We start from the raw sequence: 26,102 nt of genomic DNA on the forward strand, positions 1-26,102 counted from the left end.
AGGAGACTGCACCACTTCAGCGGAGATTCTCAGAGAAAAGACGAATACAAAGGATACCCCCACGTGAACGCTAGGAAAACTGTCCAGCCAAACCTTGGTTAAGAAGAGGAACAAGTCTTCCTTGGGCATCTGTAATTGGAAGTCAAACTCCCAGCAGAATTAGCTTCAAAATACATACCACCGAGATGGTCCAAAAAAGTCTCAAACAAAAGGTCCTAAGTTATTAGTGCCTATAAATAACTGGGTTGGAAGTCCACTCTAAATTCTCCTTGGACTCACTTTTAACTCCTTCTGTTAGTAATTCCCACAGGTAAAGTTCCCAGAAATATGAGGTCATAGCTAAAAATCACAAAATACGGAATGAATCAAGGTTACAAAATAGAAAAGCAAAAGAGAACATAAAAGATAGATGACCTATAAAGACTGCAGATATCAGAATTTTTCTAGACTATAAAGGAAGTAGGACAATTATGTTTTAAGAGTTTTTAAAATGTGAGTAAAGGGAAAGCTTGTAAGAGAGATGAATCATGGCAGGAATAGCCTTTGCTACTGAAAGGATGAGTTTAGTAGCAAAATAGAACAGCTAAAGCAGAAGAGTGAAGCGGATTGCAGAGGCAATGAGGAACTTCAGAATGTAGCCCAGAGAGATTAAGACAGAAAATACAAGAGACAAGTTCTGAGATATATATGATACAATTAGAGGATCACATATATGCTTAATTGGAGTTGCAGAAGAAGGGAGAAAGAAAATGGGGGATGAGACAATATTTGAAAACATAATGGTTGAGAGTTTTCCAAACTGAGGACAGACAGCAATCTATAGATGGAGGAATTCCAAGAAATCCCAAGCTGAATACATTTAGGAAGTCTACAATTATTCAAAGAAGATACAAAATACCACAGATAATGAAAACATCTTAAGAGCAGAAGTCATTTTTAGATGTGGTTTTTGCTATCAGTTAATCTTCCAATTTTACTTTGCAAAAACCATTGTAACCCGTCTAGTTATCTCTTAGCCAGAGTATTTACATAGAGACAAGTTGCAGTTGACTATTTTAGCATTCGCAGCATCATAAAATCATTATAAAACAATAAAGCTCAAAGCTTCACAACGGTAGAGAGTTTCACGCTTCAGAACCTATTGGGAAAGTACAGGTATTTAATAAACTTCTAATTAGAAATCTAAGAAGCATATCTGTGCATGTCAGACTGCTAACTGAAATCTTCTAATGACTTCCCATAGCTTATGGCAAACAAGTTCACACTGTAGTATGTAGAGTTCAAGGTTCTTCAGAGGTAGGATCCAAAGTAGTCTTCTGAGTCTGATCTTTCAATAGTTTCCATATGGCTGCTCAGAATTACCTGTAGATGCCATAACATGCCCTTCAGCTCTATCTTTCTTTAGTGGCTCCTTCTAACTGGAATGACTTTCCCATCATCTTCAATAGCAGACATCCACTCATCCTTCGAGATTCTGCTGAAATGTAAGCTCAACACAATCTATGTTCCATGAAAGGAAGGGTTTTCTTTGTTGTTGTCATTGTTGCTTGCTGCTGTATCCCTAGAAAAGTACCTGACATATAGCAGGTACTCAAGAAATATTTGTTGGGAATTCCCTGGTGGTCCAGTAGTTAGGACTCCAGGCTTTCACTGCCGAGGGCCGGGGTTCAATCCCTGCTCAGGGAACTAGGATCCCACAAGCCGTACAGCAGCCAAAAAAAAAAAAAAAAAAAAAAAAATTTGTTGAATTAATTAAGTAAATAAAATGTGAGTGCCTCTGTGAAGCATTTCCTTACACACCCATGACCAGATTATATAATCTTTCATCATCTTTCTGTACTAACCTTTTGACCTTGCTTTATTCTGTGTTTTATAAATGTCTTCTTCACTAGACACATACTAGAGAGTAAAGAACACATGTTACTATTTCTGTTTAATCTTCAATTGCCCAGCAGTGCAACAGGTAGGTAGCAGGCACTCCGTAACTCTTTGTTGACCAAATAAATGGACACTATGGAGTCTGAAAACCGAATTCTTCAGCTTCGTTTTCGCACCTCACAGGAAGTATTCCAGAAAGCAACAAAGCCACGCAAGGCAAAGAGCCAGAAGAAAAGGCACAACTGGCGGAACGATGGTGAGCACGCATGCCATGTTAACCAAACAACAGTTCTCAGGTAATAGCAAGCTACAGATGATGGACAGCAGAGGGACTGAAAGCAAAGCTGTAAGCAGCACATTACAGTGACAGGCAAAAAAGAAAAAAACAAAAAACTGTCCACTGTCTTTAAAAAATGTTGCCAAACATGGGCTTCCCTGGTGGCACGGTGGTTGAGAGTCCGCCTGCAGATGCAGGGGACGCGGGTTCGTGCCCCGGTCTGGGAGGATCCCACATGCCGCGGAGCGGCTGGGCCCGTGAGCCATGGCCGCTGAGCCTGCGCGTCCGGAGCCTGTGCTCCGCAACGGGAGAAGCCACAACAGTGAGAGGCCCGTGTACCGCAAAAAAAAAAAAAAAAAAAAATGTTGCCAAACAATCATTTTTCAAACTGAAATACACTCATCAACCTCATAAAACATGTTTATATAATAAGAATTCTGTTCTAAGCACTACACTGATAGAAAATTTCCTTGATGTTTATCATTGGAAATGAATGACATCATCATGAGAGTGAAATTAACAACCAAGCAACTTATGAACGGTAATAGCTCAAGACTAAGTGCTTAACAAAATCAAATACGGTTTCCAATTATAACGACAACACTGAAAATATACAAGAATTCCATTTGTAATGTTTGCCAAGCTTTGTGCTTTCTCTGCTGAGATTAATCTCAAGTGGCACTCACACTCAGCGGCTCAAAATGCAAAAATGCTAAATTTAATTCTTAGTGTCAATTTAATTTAAAAACTTTTGTTTTGTTTTGTTTTGTTTTTCTGAGTACAATGAGGCTTCTCCTCCACCTGTTTCCCATTTAGCCACAAGTAATCAAACACCTCAACTTCACTCACAGTTCAAATACATAAATGGGGCACATGTTTTCTCCTTGTGTACGAAAATGTTACAGGTTTTGTGGAAGCAAAGCGCTGACACTGTATTTAATCCTCACTTACCGGTTGGAGCAGGTAGATGAGAGACTCCTCTTGGATTATTATAATTGGCAAAGGAGTGATTCGAGTTGCTTGGAACAAAGTGCTCACTGACGCCATAATCTGGTCAAAACGTCCAGCAAGTCCTCCCAGGGTCACAATCATATCTACCTAAGAAAGCAAAGGAAAACCAGCAGTCACATATTTATGGACTTTTAAAAAATAAATAAATAAAATAATTAAATAACATCAAACACTTCCATAGAGCTTTCAGTACCCTATTTTATTAGATAAGCCATGAAGAAATGGCAGACATCATTTGTGTTGTTCAGATGAAGGAATTAACTCACAAGATTGGTGAGTGGCAGTCAGGTTTCAATAGGTTTTCCCATCTGCCTATTCACCTGGAAAACTAGCCAACTCGTCCTTTAAAACTCTGTTCCATGTCCCTTCCATGTGGAAGTCTTCCTGATTTCACAATTGGTGCCTCTCCCATCCACTCCTCATGGCATCCCTGTGGGCACTTTGATCACCCAACAGTGAGTGAGCCCCCACTAGAACCTAGGTATCTTAAGGACCTATCCTGGCTTTTCACCAAACCTAGTAAGTTGCCTAAACTCTCTGTACCTCATTTTTACGTTTACATGTAAAAACTGGATAATAATTACCAATTGAGAGGGTTGTTGGGGGGATTAAATGAGGTAACTAAATGGGTCAATAAGTGCAAAGCATTTAAAACATGTTCACAACACAGTGATTGTTTAAAAAGTGTTAGCTACTCATCTATTGTATTATTTTCAGTATATTACATTTATATTACTATTTTTATTATTGTTACATGTCGTTTGGTATGTTCTTTCTTTTCATTTAACACCTTAAGCAAAGCATTTCCTATGACTACAGTATAGTTTATTTAAATGTTCCCCTGTTGCTGAAAATACATTTCCATGCTATTTGTATATAAAATTACTGTGATGCTTTCCTAACATACAAGACAATGGTTAAAGAACGGCTGCAGGGCAGTGGAAGGGGGCAGAGTAACAGTCTCCTCCTGCATAAGGCAGGTGGCTGAAGGTCTTAAGGAGAATGAAAGAGAGGCACTGCCTGGTCTCTTTCCTTCTGCTGGTCAGCCTGATCTTGTGATGCACCAGCAGGGTCAAAGCTAGTATACTGATCATGAAAAAGGAAAGACAGAGAGCTTAATTAAATTATTATAAGAAAACCTTACATACAATAAAAAGTGACAGTTATACTCACTCTACCTGGAATAAAATAGAAATTATTTACAGATAGGAAGCATTTGGCTTTTAGTTTTAGTTTTTTTTTTTTTTTTTGCGGTACACAGGCCTCTCACTGTTGTGGCCTCTCCCGCCGCGGAGCACAGGCTCCGGACGCGCAGGCTCAGCAGCCATGGCTCACGGGCCCAGCCGCTCCGCGGCACGTGGGATCTTCCCGGACCGGGGCACGAACCCGTGTCCCCTGCATCGGCAGGCGGACTCTCAACCACTGCGCCACTAGGGAAGCCCCTGGCTTTTAGTTTTAAAACAGTACATTTTAAAAGCTCAGATAACACTTAGTCTGAAGGCGGCATGATTTTAGAAGAGTAACATATCACCCAAGCACCGGTATAACCTGTTCAGTCTCTAGAGGAACAGTAAGTGGCTTAAGCTCCATAAAGCCAAAGGCTGTGCTTCTCTGGTCCACAGGCTGTGGCCCTGGTCCTCTGCATAGTGCCTAACATGTACAAGACCTCAAATGTTTGATGAATGAATAAGTGAAGACACTGCAAGAAAGAACTAGTCAGTCTAAGGAAGAAAGAGATTAATCGCCATACTACAGGAATATATAAATCAGAACGGGATTCCATAAAAACATAAAAAAGTAAACTACACAGAAAAATTAAGAAATTTGGAATGAGTTTCCTATTTTTGACCTTTTCAGAGTATAGGAATTTTTATTTTGAATAAGATGCTTCAGGTCAAAGCTAGAATATTTTAAGACAAGTATACCACACATCTAGAGGATCTAAAATTTTCTTTGGCGATCTTTCTAGAACTCCGAGCATTAGATTTGAGGCAGAGAAAGGCCATGCACTCTAGGAAGCATGTATTACTCCTAATACACAGGTGAGGACTGGGACACCTTAGTCTTCAGAGGAAACTTACAAACCTTTGTTTGGGGTTATCAAGTCTGGTAATCGCTCCTGGTCGTGTTTAGGAAACCTTATTAGTAAAGCCACTCCAGACTGGAGGGGAAAAGGCCCAGACATTATATAGGACCTCAGAAGAACTAAAGAGAATTTGCTTTACACTGAAGAGAAAGACACTAAGAGAAGTTATATATGAAATATAAAGTAGAGAAAGTTCTAAGGCTCTGGTAAAAAGCACATGGCACGGTCCTATCTACATAATCCTATATTCATATAAGAACCAAGGCCTGATGATAAAATAGTTGATTCACTATGCAGATTCTGGAATCCTTTTTGTAGGTTCTCAATTTTTCATTACTATACTCCAAGCCTTGGGGGATCCCATAACCTTTAAAGCTGAAACTTAATCCACATCTTCCACACCGGGATATCATGATGAATCAGCAATATCTGTAAATCAGTCATTGAATTTTTCAGAATAAAGAAGCAGCGAGATTACTTCTCATCACTACTCATTTTCCCTACAGGAAATGTTTATATCCAGACTGATTAAAAACATTAGAGGATCAGTGCAAGCTGCAGCGGGCGCAGGAGCCAGCCCAGGGCTATTTCTGTAGTTCTTTAGTTCTGGTTAGAAGTAGGACACCTGGGGCTTCCCTGGTGGCGCAGTGGTAGGGAGTCCGCCTGCCGATGCAGGGGACACAGGTTCGTGCCCCGGTCCGGGAAGATCCCACATGCCGTGGAGCGGCTGGGCCTGTGAGCCATGGCCGCTGAGCCTGCGCTCCGCAACGGGAGAGGCCACAACAGTGAGAGGGCCGCGTACGGCAAAGAAAAAAGAAAAAAGGAGGACATCTGATATTCACCAACCCTGTATATTTACATAGGCTTTGCAAGCCTAGATTTGTGCCTTTAGGACAGCAACGCCCCTGGGAAAGAGTGTTCAATCGAAAGCAGGCTATTTACAGACTGCCAGGATACCTTGTCTACCTGGACGCAAAGCCCTGTGCATTTACTTCTTACGTTACCCCGCGTATTGTACATTTTTAAAACATGGTATTTTCTGGTCGCCTCAGCATCCCCACGAACGGGCTGTAAGCGCCTGGTCAAGTTCCCCTTTGTGCCCTCCTCTGACTGACCTAGTGACATTCAAACACACCAGTGACAGCATCTCAAGCTTTTGCTTGTGTCCACACCCAGACCCCCCAAAAGGCACTTGCTCACGGGTCCTCGTTCTCTCTGCTGGCTCCCCACCTGCCTGGTTAAGCTCACACCCTGTGCCCTCCCGCCACGAGGCCCCTGCATGGCCCACGGCATGCCTTCCTCTCTAGGATCCGTGAGCATTACAGCCCTTTAATTCCACACGCCTCTCCCTGGTGCCAACTCCGCGTCTGCATGTGTCTGCACCAGGTTGATCAACAAAACCCACCAATTACTCCTTACAGCACACCCAGCTACACTTTGTTACGACTGCTGACGTACTTGTATATCTCTCCATCTAGAGGAGGCCTAGGAATCACAGATGCCAGCCGCAGCGTGTGCGACAAGGCAGACAGCAAGCATTTACTGAGCTTCCCCGAAGCATAGAAAATCAGGGAAAATTGAATAAATAACCAGAGAGGCAAGAAGCTGATTATTAGGCTGAGTTAATGTCATCTAAATCCTACAGAACAGTACTTCCCTACTTGGCAAGGATTCTAACAGTTAGTAGCTTTTGGAAAGAATAACTTATTTCACATGTGTTACCCCGGGTAGTATTTATCGATCATTTACCATGTGTTAGCTACTATTCTGAACACTTAGGATAGATCAGTAAACAAGACAAAAACTCCTGCCTTCATGGAATTGATATTCAAGTGGAGGAGAATATATGTATAACCGAATCACTTTGCTATTCACCTGAAACTAACACAACATTGTTAATCAACTATACTCCAATATAAAATAAAAATTAAAAATAATTTAAAAAACAGATGGAGGACAACACGCAATTAATAAAAATAGAAAATAAGTATATTAGTTGGGATGTGAAAAGATGGCGAGTCCTACAGGGGAATAAGAGAGTAGGAAAAGAGAGATGAAAAATGCTAGGCTGGGAAGAGCTTCCACTTCAAACAAGAGAGCCAGGGCAGGCTCCATCAGAAAGGTAAGAGAGGAGCAGCAAAGACCTGAAGGAGATGAGGGAGCCAGTCAGGTACAGACACCTGGAGCCAGACCCATCAGAAAACAGATTGTAGTAAGGCCCTGAAACAGTGACATGGCCCCAGGCATTTTCAAAGAATGTCGGGAGGCTAGTCGTGAGAACTGAATGAGAAATTAGCAGGAGGAATCATTAAAATCTAAAGGCTAGATCTGTATAGAGCCTTGGTAAGCCATTGTAAAGTCCCGACTTTTATTAGCATTAAGTGGAAAGCCATTTTGAGCAGAGGGGTGACACGATGTATGTATTTTTAAAAGTCACCATGCTGGGTGTCTGGAGAACAAACTGTGTGGAGGCAAAGAAGAAATCCAGGAGATCGTTAAGAGATCAGCACAGTAATACAGACGAGAGACAACTTTGCTAGCCCCATCACTTCACCAAAAACTATCATCACTGACATCCTATTGCAAAACCCAATGGTCAGTTCTCAGTTCTGACATTATTCGATCCATCAGCAACATCTGACAAGTTTATTCTTACCTCCTCCTGGATGAAGTCTCTTCCAGAAAGATGGGCTTCCAGCAAACCATACTGCCTTGATCTCACTGGATGTGTCTTCTCAGGAACAACTTAACATCTCTGGAGTGGTCCAGAGCAAGGTCCTTAATTCTATTGTCATTACATCCCCTCCCTTGGTGTTCTCAGGCAGCCTTGTAGCTTTAAATACCATCAATGTCAGCACTTCCTCACTGTGTATCTTCAGTCCAGACCTCTCTCCTCAATTCCAGCCTCATATATTCAATTGCTTACTTGACATCTGCATTTGGAATCCAATAGAGATCTCCAAGGTTCCATGATCTTTCCCTCAATCACGGTCTCCCACTGTCTTCCCCACGTCGGGTGCTCCAGCCAAAACTCCCAGAGTCGTTCCTGACTCCTCTCTCACGTCCCTTATTTATCCTCTCAGGAGATTCTACTGGTTCTAAGTTCAGTACGTATCCAAAATTTCTCCCCTCCTCAGTACCTACAACCTCATCACAACCACGGCCATCAAAATCCATCAGAGGATGTAAGCCAACGTTTTGTCTCATGGGAAACACTGCAATAGCCTCCAAAAGATCTCTGCTTCTGCCCTTATTTCTCCACAGTCTAGTCTCAATACAGTATCAAAAACAATCCTGTTAAAATGTAAATCAGATTATGACACTCTTCTGTTCAAAATCCTCCAATGGTTTTCTAATGATTTTTCTTAATAGGACAGCAAAGCCTGCAATATTGGATACCCAGGTGTCTCTCTGGTCTCACCTATTTCCTTTCTCTTCCTCCTCTTGGCTCCAATCATAATTTCTTCCTCCTTTCTGTCTCCTGAAGACACAAGAGTCCTTCCTACTTCAAGGACTTTGCGTTTGCTGTTCTTTCTTCCTAGAATGCATTATCCTCAGATATTCACATGGCTAGCTTCTTTACTTATTTCATTGACCATCTATCAAAAACTTTCCCCTCGGGCTTCCCTGGTGGCACAGTGGTTGAGAGTCCGCCTGCCGATGCAGGGGACACAGGTTCGTGCCCCAGTCTGGGAAGATCCCACATGCCGCGGAGCGGCTGGGCCTGTGAGCCATGCCGCTGAGCCTGCGCGTCTGGAGCCTGTGCTCTGCAATGGGAGAGGCCACAACAGTGAGAGGCCCACGTACCGCAAAAAAAAAAAAAAAAATTTTCCCCTCTTCCATGCCAACAGATCATATCCCCATTCCCTGATTTAAATTTTCTCCTTAGTACCTCTCATTATCTAACCCCATGCTAAATAGTTTCTTTCTTTAGCTTGTCTTATTATGTGTCACTCTAATTAGACTAAAATTAAATGATGGCAGAGATTTTTCTGTCTCTAGTGTTTAGAATGCAGCATGGCACATTATTATGTACCTGTTGGTGTCTCAAATATTTGTTGACTAAATGGAGAAATAAAACAAGGGTTGAAGGATAGTAAAAGAGCATGGTCAATGGATCAGAGTACCGGTGGAGTCGAAGAATTGCTGAAGTCGGGGGCAAGCGCGTGAGTCAAATGGATAAAACAGAGATTAGGGAGGGTTTACAAATCTTGGTATAGACAAGGTCTAGGTATATTCATACAATTAACTGAGGTAAAGAGGCAAACAATATAACTAGAGGGGATAAGTTTAAGGAAACAAGAGATCAGTGTACTGGAAGGTTCCTTCAAGTGTGTATGGAATTTACCATGAATTAAAACAGTATTGTTGAAAAAAATTATTGGTGACCTAGATGTTAACTTCATCAAGACAAGCAGGAAAATGACCAGGATTATAACAAATGAAGACTACAGCAATGAGCAATAAGGATGACAGAATCTGATGACATGAGATTCAGAGCTTGAGTTTTTAGGGGAAAAGAAGAAACGAAGAATCAAGTAGAACAGCAGTGTCCAATGGGAATACGATAGGAGACACATATCCAATGTAAAATTTTCTAGTGGCTACATTTAAAAAAGTAAAAAGAGGTAAAATTTTTAAAATGTATATTGTTTAATGTACTATATCTAAAATATATTTTTTTCATGTAACCTGTATTAAAAATATTGAGGTGTGAGGAAAACTAGATAATTATATACAGAAGAATAGATCTGAACCCCCATCTCATACCACCCACAAAAATTAATTTGGAATGGATTAAAGACTTAAACATAAAACCTGAAACCATAAAACTCTTAGAAAAAAACATAGGGAAAAAAGGTCCTTGACGTTGGTCTTAGCAACAATTTTTTAGATATGACACCAAAAACACAAGTAAAAAAAAAAGCAAAAATAAATAAGTGGGACTGCACAGATCTAAAAACCTTCTGCAAAGCAAAAGAAACAATTAACAAAATGAAAAGGCAACCTATGGAATGGGAGAAAATATCTGCAACCATCTCTCTGATAAGTTCATATCCAAAATATAAAAGGAACTCATACAGTAGCAAAAAAAACTAAACAATCCAATTAAAAAATGGGCAGAGGATGTGAATAGACATTTTTTCAGAGAAGACATACAAATGGCCAACAGGTACATGCAAAGATGTTCAACATCACTAACCCTTAGAGAAATGTAAATCAAAACCACAATGAGATATCACCTCGTGCTAGTTAGAATGGCCATTATCAAAAAGACAAGATCCTACTGTATAGCACAGGGAACTATATTCAATGTCCTGTGATAAACTGTAACAGAAAAAAATATAAAAAAGAATGTATATATATATATATATGTATAACTGAGTCACTTGGTTGTACAGCAGATATGACCACAGCATTGTAAATCAACTACACTTCAATAAAATAAAATTTTTAAAAAACACAAGAGATAACAGGTGTTGATAAGGATATAGAGAAAAGGGAACTCTTGTACACTGTTGCTGAGAATGGAAATTGGTGCAGCCACTATGAAAATAGTATGGAGGGCCCTCAAAATATTAAAAATACAACTTCTATATGACCCAGCAATCAAACTCTCTTCTGTTTCTTCTGGGTATATATATACCCAGAAGAAACAGTGTGTACACACACACACACACACACACACACACACACACAAGAAGTCACGATCATCTTCCCATGTTCACGAACATCCTCCCATGTTCATTGCAGCGTTATTCACAATAGCCAAGATAGGGAAACAACCACACAACCAAAGTGTCTGTCAACAGATGAATGGGTAAAGAAGATTAAAAAGTATGTGAGATATATTCATATATATGTATATGCATATATATGTAACATACTCACACACATAAATATACATACACACAGTGGAATAGTCTTCAGACATGAGAAAGAAGGAAATCCTGCCATTTGTGACAACATGGATGGACCTGGAGGATGTGAGATGCTAAGTGAGATAAGTCCGACAGAGAAAGACAAACACTGTATGATCTCCCTTGCGTGTGAAATCTACAAAAGCTGAACGCCAAGAGAGGATAATGTCAGTTGTCAGCAGTTGTGGGGTGGGGAAAGTAAGGTGATACTGGTCAAAGGGTACAAGCTTCCAGTTGAAAGATGAGTAAGTTCCAAAGATCTAATGGACAGCATGGAGCTATACTTAACAATACTGTACTGTATATTTGAAAGTTGCTAAGAGTAGATCTTAAATGTTCTTATCACCACAACAACAAACAAAGGTAATCATGTGAGCTGATGGACTTGTTAACTAACTTTATTATTGTAATCATTCTGTAATATATATGTGTATTAAATCATCACGTTGTATACCTTAAACTTACACAGTGTTATATATCAATTATCTCATTAAAGCTGGAAAAAATATTGAGATATTTTTCCCACTTGGTCTTCAAAATCCTCAATGTACTTTACAGTAATGGCGCATCTCAATTTAGGGTAGCTACACTTCAAGGGCTCAGGTGGCCAGTGGCTAGAGTTTTGGACCACACAGGTCTAGAAATGGCGAATAGTAGTGAAGACACCCACCCCTAATTCTGGGGACCATTCTAGAAACAGCAGCAGGAGAAATGACAGAACAAAACAACAGCACTACTATGGCTGCAGAGAATTGCTGCAGCCCAGTTTCTGTTGGAATTAGATGTAAAGACATTGTGAATACAGGGGATTTTTCACAAGGACGGACCACGGGTTTCAGAGGGCACTGAGACACAGAGCATACATATTCTAGGGCAAGTCTATTTATTTTAGAACACAGCTACCATCTCTAAAGAAGGTAAGCTACTCTCAGAGACTCACACATTTCCTACCGGTTGTGACCCATCAAAGATTCAGTGTTTGTAACTCTAAAAAGCGTTATTACAATCCTGTTAGCTCTGCAGATAAAATATTTTAAATAATATATTTGTGTACACATAACACAAGAACATACCTATTACACCATATTCTGTAATATAAAAATGTTAAAAATCAATTTCTAATTGATTTTTATACATGTCCTACATTCAAGTCAGGGTATTTTACATGGACCCTTTTTGTCAGCAAAGGGAAGTGGTGGAACAGAGACTGCTTTTGGCTCTTCATCTGCAATCATGTGTAGCAAAAAAGAACCCTGAAACCCTGGATTAATACATTAAAGATGGTATATTCCCTTAAGAGCCATGGAACCACATACATGACTTCCTTGTGACTCATGTATAAAGGTAAGGGATGGACTAAATTCCCTAACCTATTTTTCAAGATCCCTTTCACTTCTAACAGTCCATGTGAGGTTCTCTGGTTTCCACTCTAACAGGTTAAATAATAATTGTGTCTGTTTTGTTTAGAGAATAAATGAAAAAGTTGGCTTTGCGTTATTTGTTTTGCCTTAATAGAATCATGACAAGACTGGCTGAAGGATATAGAACACCAAAAGGAGAAGCAATTTCATTTTTCTGTTATAGCAGGAAAAACCTTTTGATAAACAAATGGCGTTTTTCTCCGTTTGTCCTCAAGAAGACTTAGATACGGCATGCACAAAGTCTACAGCAGGGACAGTGGCTGTCAGAATATTTTAATTGCATTGACTTTCCATAAACTGAATTCTGGAGATGCATAAATGGACAATTTCTTTGTGGCTCTCCCTGATAGGGTGACCATACAATTTAATGTACAAGCTGAGACACTCCTGAAAGTAAAAGGGGGACATTATAAATAATGACACCAAGAATACATGCATAAATACACGCATAAATCGAGACACACGTTTACCCTATTCTTTGAGAATTACAAGTAACATTAACAGAGCCAACTTCACAAAATTAAACTCTAGGGTCTCAAAAAATTTAGACATTATTCTTAAGCTTCCCTTAACCTTCAAAGATCTTTACTGTACAACAGTTAGGCTTAAACAGAAGGTGAAATTCTCTGGTCCAATTGTTTGATGCTCTAATTTAAAGATGGAAGACCCGGGCTTCCCTGGTGGCGCAGTGGTTGAGAGTCCGCCTGCCGATGCAGGGGACATGGGTTCGTGCCCCGGTCTGGGAAGATCCCACATGCCGCGGAGCGGCTGGGCCCGTGAGCCATGGCCACTGAGCCTGCGCCTCCGGAGGAGCCTCTGCTCCACAATGGGAGAGGCCACAACAGTGAGAGGCCCGCGTACCGCAAAAAAAAAAAAAAAAAAAAAAGGAAGACCAATGCAGGCTATGAAGGAAATCATGGGATCAAGATAGAGGAAAAACAATAAACTGACAACAACCCAGCAATATCAAAATATGTTTTAATAAGCCTATAAAATAATTCCAGTGATTGATGTGAAGTACAATGAAACACCAGAGAAATTAAAGACCTCAGGTTTTATGGTATCAGAATACACTGTACTGACAAACAGAATATACGTGGCTGGATCTTGGCAGCCTGTGGAAACAATACTACAGGGATCCCATTTAAATTTCAACAAGGCCTAATGAGTCACAGTTTAATGCAAACCTGTTTGGGTGAGAAAGAAATAATGCCTCTTGCAATGGCAAGATAATGAGGCCCCAGATTTTTCTCAAATAATTTGTTCTCCATCTTCCCTGCTGCAGCCTTATTCAGGCATCATCCTTCTCACCTGGATAACTCCACTGGCCTCCTGCCTGGCCTTCTATAACCAGGTAGTTTTCTACCTGATTATGAAAGAAAGCTTTCTACATCTCAAATCTGATCATGCCAATGTTCTGTTTCAGTACTGGCTTTCCAGAACCTACAAGATAAATAAAGTCCAATCTCCTCCTATACTGACTCCTAAGTTACATCTGCCACTCCCACCCCCTTTATGTTCTAGAAATACTTTAGTTCTCAGAACACATCACAAGATTTCAAACCTCAGTGTCTGAACTATCCCCTTTCCCCACCCTCCCTTGTAAAGTATTTCCAAAGATGCCTACCTCCACCTCCGAAGAAAAAACAAACAAACAAACTTGTTTGGACAGAGCATTTTCATCCAACTTTGTCAAACTGCAAATACATTATTAAGAAACGTCATAAACATGTTTACCACAAAACTTGTTTTTCAATGTGTTATTGAGAGAAAAGCTTAAAAAGTAAAAAAGCAGAGGAAGGGGCATATTTATACCTGAAAAGTGAGCAATGTATACAAGCTTGTTTGCATTTGACAGAAAACTGTGAAGGTGATGAAAAGGATCTATGCTCAGACAGCTGACTGAAACCATAATCCCCCAGTAAAAGTTGTAGCATAAAAGCTCAGGCAGCTCACACCCTCACTGCCCATTAGGAGCTTATAATGTCCCTGTACCTCTCTGGAGAGCTCAGCTTGTACAGACTGGAAGAAACTCTTGCTGCCAGAGGTCCTTGACACACTGGCAGCAAGTCAGCAGCAGAGGAGGCCAGGAGAGACAGGCCTACCCCAAAAGGTAGGCCCCTCCCTACTAGTGCATTCTGTTAGCTTGTTAAGGGAAACAAATGTAAACAGTGCAAGTGTTCATGTGTGATTAGGACTTTCGGTATTGCCTACCCTTTGACATCCCAAACCTGATTTACCTTTGACCTTGAATACTCAGAACAAAACACTCCCCTGATTCTGGTTAGTTCTTTATCTTCCAGTTGCAGCTGAGTTACCACCTGCACAAGGAGAGTTCAGACTGGAGAAGGTCCACTTCCAAGGGGCTTCTCACCTGTCCTATCCTGCTTACAAGGGCATTCACTTCCAAGGCCATGAATTCTAAGAGTCAGATACCCTGTCTCATTCAGTTTGCACCTTTCAACCTATTGATACAATATGTAGCAGAGTGGCTGGTAAATATGTAACAGACATTTGTTAGCTGAATGGGAACGGTTTCCATGCTTTAACTCTGGCAAACAAGACCCAGCATCACCAGGCACACAGTTTAAGTCTATTTTCTAAGGTCCTTAAAAGATGACTAAAGAGTTATCCTTCAAGGGACTTCCCTGGTGGCGCAGCGGATGAGACTCCGTAATCCCAACGCAGGGGACCTGGGTTTGATCCCTGGTCGGGGAACTAGATCGCAAATGCATGCTGCAACTATGAGTTCACATGCCACAACTGAGGAGCCCTGGAGCCACACTAAGGAGCCCACCTGCCGCAACTAAAACCTGGTGCAACCAAATAAATAAATAAATATTATTTAAAAAAAAGAGTTATCCTTCAAGAAGCCTGTAATTGGTTTTTTTTTACTATCATTAGAATTTCCATCCTTCAATTCAGCTTGCACACACCATTACACTAATTTCCTAAATTATATTATGACTTTTCATTCAAAATTCTCTAACAGATTAACATCACCTGTAAATCAAAATTCAAATTCTTTACCTAGAGATTAAAGATCCTTCCTATGTGACCCCAACAATCTTTCTAGCACTGATGACTGCTGTGACCAGTTGTACTCCTTAGAAATCTTACCGCACACAGTGAGTTTTTCTTTGCTTTTTCATATTGCTGTCTGGAATCCCCGAAAACACTTTAATTTCAGATGCCCTGGTCATGACAGAGTACAGGACAATGACTGAGTTCATTCCCAGAATGATGAAATGCTTTTTTGATTTACCCTAGGCTTTGCATTTTTTAGTTAAATATTTCAAGCCTGGTTGTAATAACAGTGTTGTCTTTCCTCACAGGTCTGTCCTGAGTACTAATATTTCCATGATTAACTGCCCTATTGGTTCTGAAACCATATCAATGAGACCCCTGGATACGGGACATTTTTTCCATATAAACAAAAAGCAGAATGTGATCTATATATATTATATATATATATATAAAATATATATATATGGAAATGTGTTATTTTTCCTTCCATGTAAATACACAAAGTGATGGCAAGAGCAAATTTGCATGTATTTACATTTCTCTATATCAGAAAGTGAGTGCCAAGGAGAGTTGAATAGAATAAAACACATACTTGTGTTTTTTTAACATGATTTTATTCTATTATCTCTGCTGAAAATTAAATTCTTTGAAGAGTCAGGAATATATTTAAGAGTAAGTAAAAGTTACATAAAATCATGGTCTGTATAAATAGCATGGGTATTACATATCTACTGGAGGTAATTATGGTCTCCAAACCTCTCATACCACTGGGGGTCTTAAGAAATGGAAAGATGTATTATTTGTGGTTTAGAAATCCCAAAATACCTAGCACAGCATCGTCAACACAGCTGGTATTTAGTGCAAAATTAAAACTCAAAGTATGACCTATATCACATTCAGAAACCATTAGCTATTTGGAGGTAGAGTTTTAAAGGATATTACAGTTTGTGTAAATGTCGTCCATTCGAAGCTCAATGATTGCTTGGTAGATGAATGAAAAAAATTCAAATCTGCATTCCTGATCATCCTATTCAAAAAGCACAAGGTATTTTTCACTCTGGCTAAAATTTCTATAACATACATGATGCCCTTCTAAAGTTAAATATTTGGAAGAGCACTAAGCACTCATTCCTCCCATTCTGTGAAAAATGGCTTATGAGGTACCAGAACCTGAAACCCACGTCCGCTTTCATCCCTCATTCATCCTCTTTCATTCCCACCACTGAGCAAGTTGAAAATAGACAATTTTCAAAACCTCTGCCAACTGACTGACTTTTGGTAAGAGACGCTTTGTTCCCAGAATATGAGTACTTCTGTACTTGTGATCATTTTTTAATAGCTATTACCCTATCTTGCATCATCATGATTTGTTTTCTCCAAACAATATTTCTTGCTTTTGCTTCAGCCATAAAATAAGTCTTAGCTGCATATTCTTGTCTAAAATGATAAAGGAAACTCTTGGCTTCCATGTCTGGATGGATTGGATTTGGCTATTTGTAGTACTTCGGGCACATTATTTTCCCAAAGTTTAGTGGTATAAAACTCTCTTCAGTTTTTATTGACCAGTTTATAACAGGTGGCTATCAGGCTTACTGTAGTGCAATTCTTAGATTTTGCAATCTGCTGCAATATAAATAGTTTATGTTAATTATCCCCTTTCCAGCTTCTGGGAGAATAGAGACATTTTGATTGCAAATTTCACACTTGGTCATTAACACTATGGTTTCTGAATATGCACTGGACCATTTTTTTTGTTTTTGTTTTTTTTGCGGTACGCGGGCCTCTCACTGTTGTGGCCTCTCCCGTTGCGGAGCACAGGCTCCGGACGCGCAGGCTCAGCGGCCATGGCTCACGGGCCCAGCCGCTCCGCGGCATGTGGGATCCTCCCGGACCGGGGCACGAACCCGCGTCCCCTGCATCGGCAGGCGGACTCTCAACCACTGCGCCACCAGGGAAGCCCCTAAACAATCCGTTTTTTAAGAAGTTGAATCTATCCTGAAAAGGCAAGTCACAGCATCTGTGACAGTCTGAATTATTCTCTGGTTACTCATTCATCTGTTTCCTCTGTTAGACTGGAGTCTATTTGAGGCCATGCATTTGGTCACCAAATCCTAGCATAATGTCTTAAGAGACACACACTACATAAAAGTTTGTTAAGCTGACCGGAAGATGATCCCCAGTAGCTTCCACAGTGTACTTAAGGGGAGAAAGTCTGCCTTTGGAACGCTGAAGTGAACTTCTGACTTTCCTTGGGTAACACATCCCTCAGTGAGCACAAGGCACGCAAGGTCCCCCGTAGCATGGGGGAAGCCGGAGCGCACCTCTCCTCTTCTCTCTCCATCCAGGCACGAGGCACACAGTGGTCAGCGGGGCTGTGCAACTCGCCCTGCTGAGGGATCCCATCACTAAACATACAGATCCCATTCTCACTGGTTCCCTGGGAAAAGGGGACATTGAAGACCTCCCCTAGGAAACACTGCAACATGGGAGGAGCCCTCTGTTTAATTCAAGTGTCTGATATTAAAAGAAATCTTGTAAAATTAGAATATGTCCAAAAGAAACAATGCTAGAATGTTAACTAGACTTACTGGGGTGATGATTTCACAATTTAGACAAATATTGAATCATTATGCTGTACACCTGAAAGTAATATAATGTTGTACGTCAATTATACCTCAATTAAAAAAAAATATTTTCACTTAAAAATAAAAGGAAATGATGAGTCCATGAAACTGGGCTATAAACTTTAATTAGTCTGATTCCTAAAAACATTATCTAATTCGAATATCATATTGGTCCATGAAATTTATTATAAAAGCAAAAGGTCACTATATACATTTTATAAAAGATCTTATTTATATTTATAATTTTTATAAAATATATTAAGGTATATGCTTTATAAAATAAATATCATATATAACTATATTACATATAAAATATATTTTATAAAATTAAATAGAATATATAAATATATTTTATAAAATATATCTATAAAATGCAGTATTTTATATTTTATTTATATAAAATTTATATTTATTTTCTGTAAATATATAAATATATTATGCAAAGGAAATTATATAAAATGTTATGAGATCACAAGAGCTAAGGTGCACAAAAATATATGACTATTAATACCACCACTGCTACTATTATATTTTTATGAAGGACTTTATATGTGGCAGGCACTGCAGTAAATGCTTTGCCTCACAACTCGCTGGTACGTGTAGATTATTATTCTGACTTTCCAGATGAGAAAGATGAGTCTTAAAGAAGTTAAAGAGCTTTCTGTAGTCATGCAGCTGAAAGAATGCTAGCATAACCCAAGCATCTGAGCACCTAACCTCTAATTACAATGTGTTGGAGAATAATTCTTTTCATAATAAGCATATTCATTTCTACAATTGGTACAGACAGCAAGCAATGTAAGGAATGTGGACACATGACACACGTGTCATGGGAGAATTAGTAGGAAATGCTAAGAAGATTCTTTCACAGAGGATACATGCCAGCTAAGGTTTGCCAGGATATCCTTTGGAATTTGCCTTGATGTTATTGGAAATAAATTTATTCATTGAACAGGTATTTATTGAATAAGTAACTGGGAGAAAAGAAAAGACTTAAAGCAGATGTCCATTTAAGATAGAGGATATAAATTTTAGTAAGGGAATGGAGTGAAGGGGGCAAACAGAAGGTTAGTAAAATAACCTGGGTAAGAAATGATAAAGGTCTGAACTAAGATAGTACCAGTAAGATTGGAAAGAACAAAGTGGGCACAGGAGATGCTTGTAGAATTAAAGCAACTGTGACCAGCCATTGAGGGATGGTACAGGGATAGTAAAGTATAAGGTTACTCTCAGGTTTCTGCCGGGTGGACGGATGGTAGTGCCACTGAATGAGACAGAAAAGAAAGAAAATGAGATTTTGTGAGAAAGATGATGAATTTTGGTTTACACTGAAATGAAGTTCCTCTGGCCTTCCAGTTAGTGGTTAGAAATAGGGCTTTGGAGTTCAGGATTAGAGATATAAGATATAGAGTTAATGGCACAGAATGATAACTGAAGCCCGGGGAAACAAGATAAAAGTAAAAGGCAGGTATGACAGAATATCAATATGAGAAGAGCCAGGGAGAAAATGGAGGTAGGGATGGAGACCACAGGGCTGTGACAGGTCAGGAGGGAATGCAGGAATAGACAGGGTTACTTCTTCTAGACCCAGTCCTGGTAAAATCAGATCCTTGACTGAGTCTGACCATACTCTGATCTCTAGGGAAGCTGTGAAAGTTGAGAGGATCTGGCCTGTCATGTAGTTTAAACACCACCAAATCTCTAGTGAAGATTTTCAAGCAGGCATAGTTTTCATGTACAATAGTTGCCGAAACATGCAGCAGAGTCTCACAGTTTGAAACTTTTTGAGGAAACATTTTAAAATTGAGAGAGTCCACAAAAAGTTATTGATTGTAGTACTTGCTTCTTATTCTATATTACCATAAGTCATGGCACACAAAGATGACACCATTCCACTGTTAGAGCATATTTGCAACACTGAACATACTTTTCCAAATAAATGTTTTATTTTGAAATAACTTGAGATTTAGTGAAAAGTCGTGAAGATACTTCAGGGAGTACACACTTCACCCAGCTCCCAGTGATGTTAACATCTTATATAAACATGGCACATCTGTCACAACTAACATTGACACTGGGGCACAACTATTAATGAAACTCTGGGCTTTATTCACATTTCACCCCACTGCATTTAGTTTTCATGTCTCTCTCATCTCCTCTGCTCTGTGACCGTTTCTCAAGTCTTTCCTTGTCTTTCATGACCTTGAAAATAGCGGTCAGGTATTTTGTAGAATGATCTTCAATTTGGGTTTCTCTGATTTTTGTCAAAGATTAAACTGAGATTACGGGTTTTAGGGAAGTACACCGCAAGTGCCCTTCTCACCCTATACCTAGAGAGAGGGGCGTGTACTACTAACATGAATTATCACTGATGATGTTAATTATGATTCCTTGATTAAGGTGGTATCTGCTAGGTTTCTCTAATGTAAAGATAGTATTTATTCCTTTCCAGAGCACATGTGTACACACACGACAGATTTATTACGTTTTGCTTTAGATAAGACTGGAATCTTGCCAAAGATACTAGCTCATCAGAGCGGACTTTATTGAAGACATCAGAGTACCTTGGAAAATACTTCTCACAGTACTATCATAGTTCTTCCAGCAACCCTAAGGATGTCTTATTATATTGATAAAGTAATTAGTCCAATCAGATACAGTCAGTCTTAAATTTGATGAGCAGCAACAGATATTTAGTATGAACATAAAGTCATTAGTCCATTACAAACCAATCATGACCAATACTGATAATCAGTAGATATAAATAGTCTAAAACTCTCCAAGATCAGCAGGTAGGTCTGACCCAGACACCTTTCAAATTACTACTTCTCCCCTGGGTGCCTTATCTCCCTACTTGGTCCTTTTGGTCTCCTGAAAGTAAGCCCCACTGGCTGTTGAAGCCAAAAATCCTGAGGGCTCATCTTCTGGGCACAGGATCCCCGGGATAGAGAGCCCGATGTGGGGCTCAGACCCCTTGCTCCTTGGGGAGAACCTCTGTAGTTGTAATTATTCTCCCATTTGTGGGTCGCCAACCTGGGGGTAAGAGTCTTGACTATACCGTGACTCCGCCCCTCCTACTCATCTTGTTATGGTTCCTTCTTTATGGCTTTATTGTACAAGATCTTTTCTGGTAGGTTTCAATCTATTTCTCTGATAGTTGTTCTGTAAATAGTTGTAATTTTGCTGTGCCCGAGAGGAGGTGAACTCAAGGTCTTTCTACTCTGTCCTCTTGGGTTAATTGATCAATTCTACAGTCTTTATGTGATATTTAATTTGTAGTCATTAATATTTGTCTGTGTGTACAAAACTTACACATTTGCTCTTATTTATATAATACTCAGCATCCTGCAGCATTTGATTAAAAAACTGTTTACAAAAAAATAACACAGTATAAATGGGCTAAAATGTATTGAGGTTTTAGCAAATAAAACTAGTATGAATTTAAATCTATACAATATACAGTTTGAAATTAACATCAACTTTTCTGCCCAAATTTTGTCCAACATAAAGTCTGTTTAAAACATCAGAAACTGAAGTAACTGATTCTATTGCCATATAATTCTAGGAAATACCCTAATCTGTATTTTAGGAGACCTATTATTCTTAGGGCCTTAAAATCTAGATTTCCTCCTGCTTCATCCTAAACAATGTACATCTTACATTTTTTGAAACTTGGAGCAATAGCTTTTAATGTTTTCCACTGAATTCCAGGGTTTAGATCTCAAACATGTATTACAGCATCAGAATATATATGTGCTCTTTGAAGATTCAGTCATATCGGATGGCATCCTGATAAATTTATTATTCATGACTCAGTCACAGATAAACAATGTGGCAACATAAAAGAAAAGCATTAAAAAGTCACATGTATCAGAGAACCTTTTTGCAGAGGAATAAAAGTAGAGGAGGAGCAGGTTTAAAACAGATAAATAATAAATAAGGTAATTTAGGGAAATCTTTTCTTTTATAATTAACCTCATGTTCTAGACAGTTAACTCCTTTAGGATAATGACAGACCCTAATCCAAATTCTATAAAGTTCTAATATGTTACACAGTACGGTTCCTTAACATAGTAAATAGTACTTTAATTCATTTATACTAGAGTTAATATTTTAAAGTATACGCTAAAAAGATAAGATCTTACTACAAAATACAGACACTTTGAATACAAATTCATATTTATAATTTAATAAGTGGAAAACAAGAAATGTATGATAATTTTGTAAGATTTATTAGGTGGAGAAGTATAAAGGATTTTCTGACACAGTTTATGTGTATTTTAGGAAGAAATTTGTAAAAGCCCTCATGATGATCTCACTTGAGGGTAGGAGAATGTGCGGAGGGGAATCTTTTATGATTTTCCTTTCCAATCTTTCTAATCTTGCTTTTCTCCTGCTATCATGTTAAACCAAAGACAATGCTGTGCTCCCAGGTTAAACATAAGGTCAGGTGGAAGCTCACAGATAGTCTCAGATTTAACATAACCATCTTTTGCAGTCTGAACAAGAGCTAATTTGGATGGTTTTGTTAGTAATGAATTCAGTTGATCTAACCATGCTTCTTCAAACACCAAGTAACCACACTGTTCTCTGTCGTAAAGCTCTTCAAACCATCTGCTGTTGGTTCACTGAAGTGTTAGCCATCTTCCCTGTGGACTGCCATACTTGGCCACCATCTTCTCCCCTTTGCCATCTAACTTCTATTTGTTTCTCATGTCTCAGCCTTCTCTAAAAAACCTCTCCCCTAACTGCATCATCTCCTGCTCTCCTGTGAGTTCCCCGAGCATCTCTTATACGCACAGTGCTACCGTACAATCGTGAACAAGACAGACCTGATCCCAGCCTAATGGGCTACACAGTCAAGCTGGGAAGAAAGGCCTTAAGCAAACAATTAGATATACACAATTAACACACTTATTAGCAGTGTTCAGAGTATCATAAAGGAGAAAAGAGGGAGGCATAGAAACATAGAGCCGCACAGCCTAACCCAGAGCTATGGCGGAGGAAAGACCTCCTTGAGGATGCCAGGCATACTCTGCCATCATGGCCTTGGCAAAGGCAAGGAAAAATACAAAAAAAAAAAAAATCAAAATATATTCACAACATTCTAGAGAGAGGGGGCAACATATATACAAAAAACACCTTAAGGCAAAGGAGAGGAGGGAATCTGGCATATTTTGGGAACAAGGAGAAAGGGGGCTCAAGATGAGGCTGGAGAATGCACTGGACCCAAAACATGCCAACCATGGAGGTGCCCAGCTCCCACTCTCTCCACAAAGACCTCGCTACTGGGCTGAGGGGAGGGCAGCTGGCTATCCCGGCCCAGCGGCAACCCCTTCATGACACAGCACAGCCTGCCACCAGGGCCACGCACATCCCTGGCAGCCTCCAGCCTATGACTAAGCACGGTGGGAGCAGGAGTGTGCGGCCCTTTCTGCCCAATGCAGGAGTCCTCTAATAGGTCCTCTGGCTCCAGGCCTCCACTGGCTCGGCCAAGACTTTGTCCAATTTGTTTCACAGATTATATACACCTGATTATCCTCTTCCCCCAGTTTGACGCTCTCTCTGGACTTTGGCCTTGTTGAGTTTGAGATACGATGATTTGCTTTGAGATTCAATGACTGAATACTGTATTAGAGATACTATCAATTAGACACAACAAATGACACTCACATAATTTCATTCCCAGCTTTCAATACACTCAATGGAAGTACTAGGAAAATTGAAACAGTTGTGAAGATTAACAATTTTTATCTAAGAAACTCAACATCAGCTATGTCGGGATGAAGCAGATAACTCTCAATAGGTTGTCTTCTGTTTTCCTTAAACAAATATATTATTACCGCAATTGATTGCTGGAAGTAGCACATTAGGTACAGCTCAAGCTACAACGGAGATGAGAAATGTTCGTTCAATTACATTTATTGAGTTTGCAAAGTGAGCTACTTGTCAATTATAATAGTTAACAAGGCTTTCCTTCAAAGGGAGAAAAGGATCTACTGCCTCAACTTAATAAACATACATTAGAATAAATCTTTCGTAACTTCTGCGAAGGAGTAAGTTCTTATTAGGGGTGCGTCTCCACTGCCTATGCCATCCCGCCACACATGTATTAGGCATGTAGTTGGACTGTATGAGACATGTGGATCGACCCCCCACTCCCTGCTCCAGTCCAAGACAATCAGGTTATTCTCATCATCCTTCGCCAAAACCAAGTGGTGGTTAATGGAGAGATTTCAGGACTTAGGTCTCATGACGGTGGGAAGTGATGACCCTGCCCCTCAATCCCTCTAGATGTAATGATGTAAAAAAAATTGCTACAAGCAGCCACTGCAGACAGTCAGGGAAACCAGACTGAAGAGAAAGCTTACACAGCAGGGCCAAGACAATGGAAGAAGCAGACATGAGATCTGACTGCGCTGTGTCTGAAGTCGGCCCTACCCTGTTCGATTACTGAGGGAAGGCTGAAATACGTCTCCTGTTACTTGTACTGTGGAAACCATCCTAATGTACAAAGGTGTTTTCCTAAGTTTAAAAATGACACATTGGATCATGCATCTCAGCTCACCTTCCTGCCCTTCCCAGGAACATAATGGTCAATTGTCAGTCACTGCTTCAGGTTTAATTTCGTGGATCTTCATGGAATACAGACTTTAAAAAGTTTGCATATCATTTCAACAAGTATCAAAAAAAATTGTAAAATATAAAAACACACAAATGTGTGCGTTAGCTAATTGATGTGATTATACACTTGGGTGCTAGGTGAAAATCACTATTGAACACCTTAAAGAGTCCACATGTGCAAAGCAGCAGACTCTTTCTCATTTAAAAAGAAGTCAGTAATATTTTACTTGTTTATATAAGAGTTTGCAATGTTGGCCAAATCTAGGCCATAGTTGTTTGTTTGTCTTGCCTACGTAATATATAAACACACAAACACACACAGCTCTTCAGAGCAACAACCAACCTGAGATAGAAAGCAGCTACTAGCTACTCCCTTTAGGCTGAGAATGAGCTGCCAGTTTTGTTTGCTTTGTACAAGGTCCACTTCACCCATTTGGGGACCTCATCACAGTAAGGTTCTGGAATCTGTGACCTCTGATTCAAGTGCACACGTTAATGTTTTGACAACTAAGTGCAGATTTATTCATATACTGGAAAAACCTGACAAGGGAACCCAGATAAGCAGCACAAAAGCAAATAATGATTTCAGATAAGTGAAAACAGGATTGTTCACATCCTTGGTATAAGACTCTTCACCAAACAGGCGCCTATCTTACCTGTAGGTCTTTTCCTTCTATCTTATTTTGGAGCACTTCAAGGCACTTGGTAAAGTCAGTATGGTCCTGATCAGGAGTTGAAATAATTTCACATCCCTGTGTTAAATAAGATAAAAGGCAGGAATAAGTAAGGATGTCAGCCTCGGAACAAGATCAAGAGCTATAAAAGTAAAGTATCAGACGTATCCTGTCATGCCTGTATTATACCTTGATCATTAGAATCATTCTCATTATCTTTATTATTTCACATAACAGGATATCTCAGCAATGATGTTACACTATCACAATAACGATCTGATTACGACAATCATTTTACCCAAAAAAGTACAGATTATACTACATTAATGGTCTTTAAAAATCACTGCTGTGATGACATTCAAGATTAGCGTAAGGACTCAGGTACAAGTATTATAAAATATATTCACAGTGAAATTACCTGAAATTAAACTATTTCTAAAAAACTTTGAGTTTCTTCGAGCAGACTTCCTAAGTTTACCCACACGACAGAAAGACTAATACTGAGCTAATGATAAACTACATTTTAAGTAAAATCAAGTTAGATGTCCTATAAAATTCC

At 39.5% G+C, this 26,102-nt stretch overlaps 1 protein-coding gene across 5 annotated transcripts in view; it reads right to left on the reverse strand.

Moving 5' to 3' along the window:
• The window catches only part of TPK1 (thiamin pyrophosphokinase 1), a 336,815-nt gene that overhangs the window by 140,660 nt on the left and 170,053 nt on the right, over positions 1 to 26,102 (reverse strand). For all 5 annotated transcript variants that reach the window (XM_067747283.1, XM_067747285.1, XM_067747284.1 and 2 more), the window contains 2 exons: positions 25,526 to 25,621; positions 3,107 to 3,253 (listed from right to left, as the gene is read on the reverse strand). In XM_067747283.1, coding sequence (XP_067603384.1) covers positions 3,107 to 3,253; positions 25,526 to 25,621 — 243 coding nt within the window. The remainder of the gene's footprint in view (positions 1 to 3,106; positions 3,254 to 25,525; positions 25,622 to 26,102) is intronic.

This window comes from Pseudorca crassidens, chromosome 8, assembly GCF_039906515.1.
Source record: "Pseudorca crassidens isolate mPseCra1 chromosome 8, mPseCra1.hap1, whole genome shotgun sequence".
In the NCBI taxonomy this organism is placed as follows: domain Eukaryota; kingdom Metazoa; phylum Chordata; class Mammalia; order Artiodactyla; family Delphinidae; genus Pseudorca; species Pseudorca crassidens.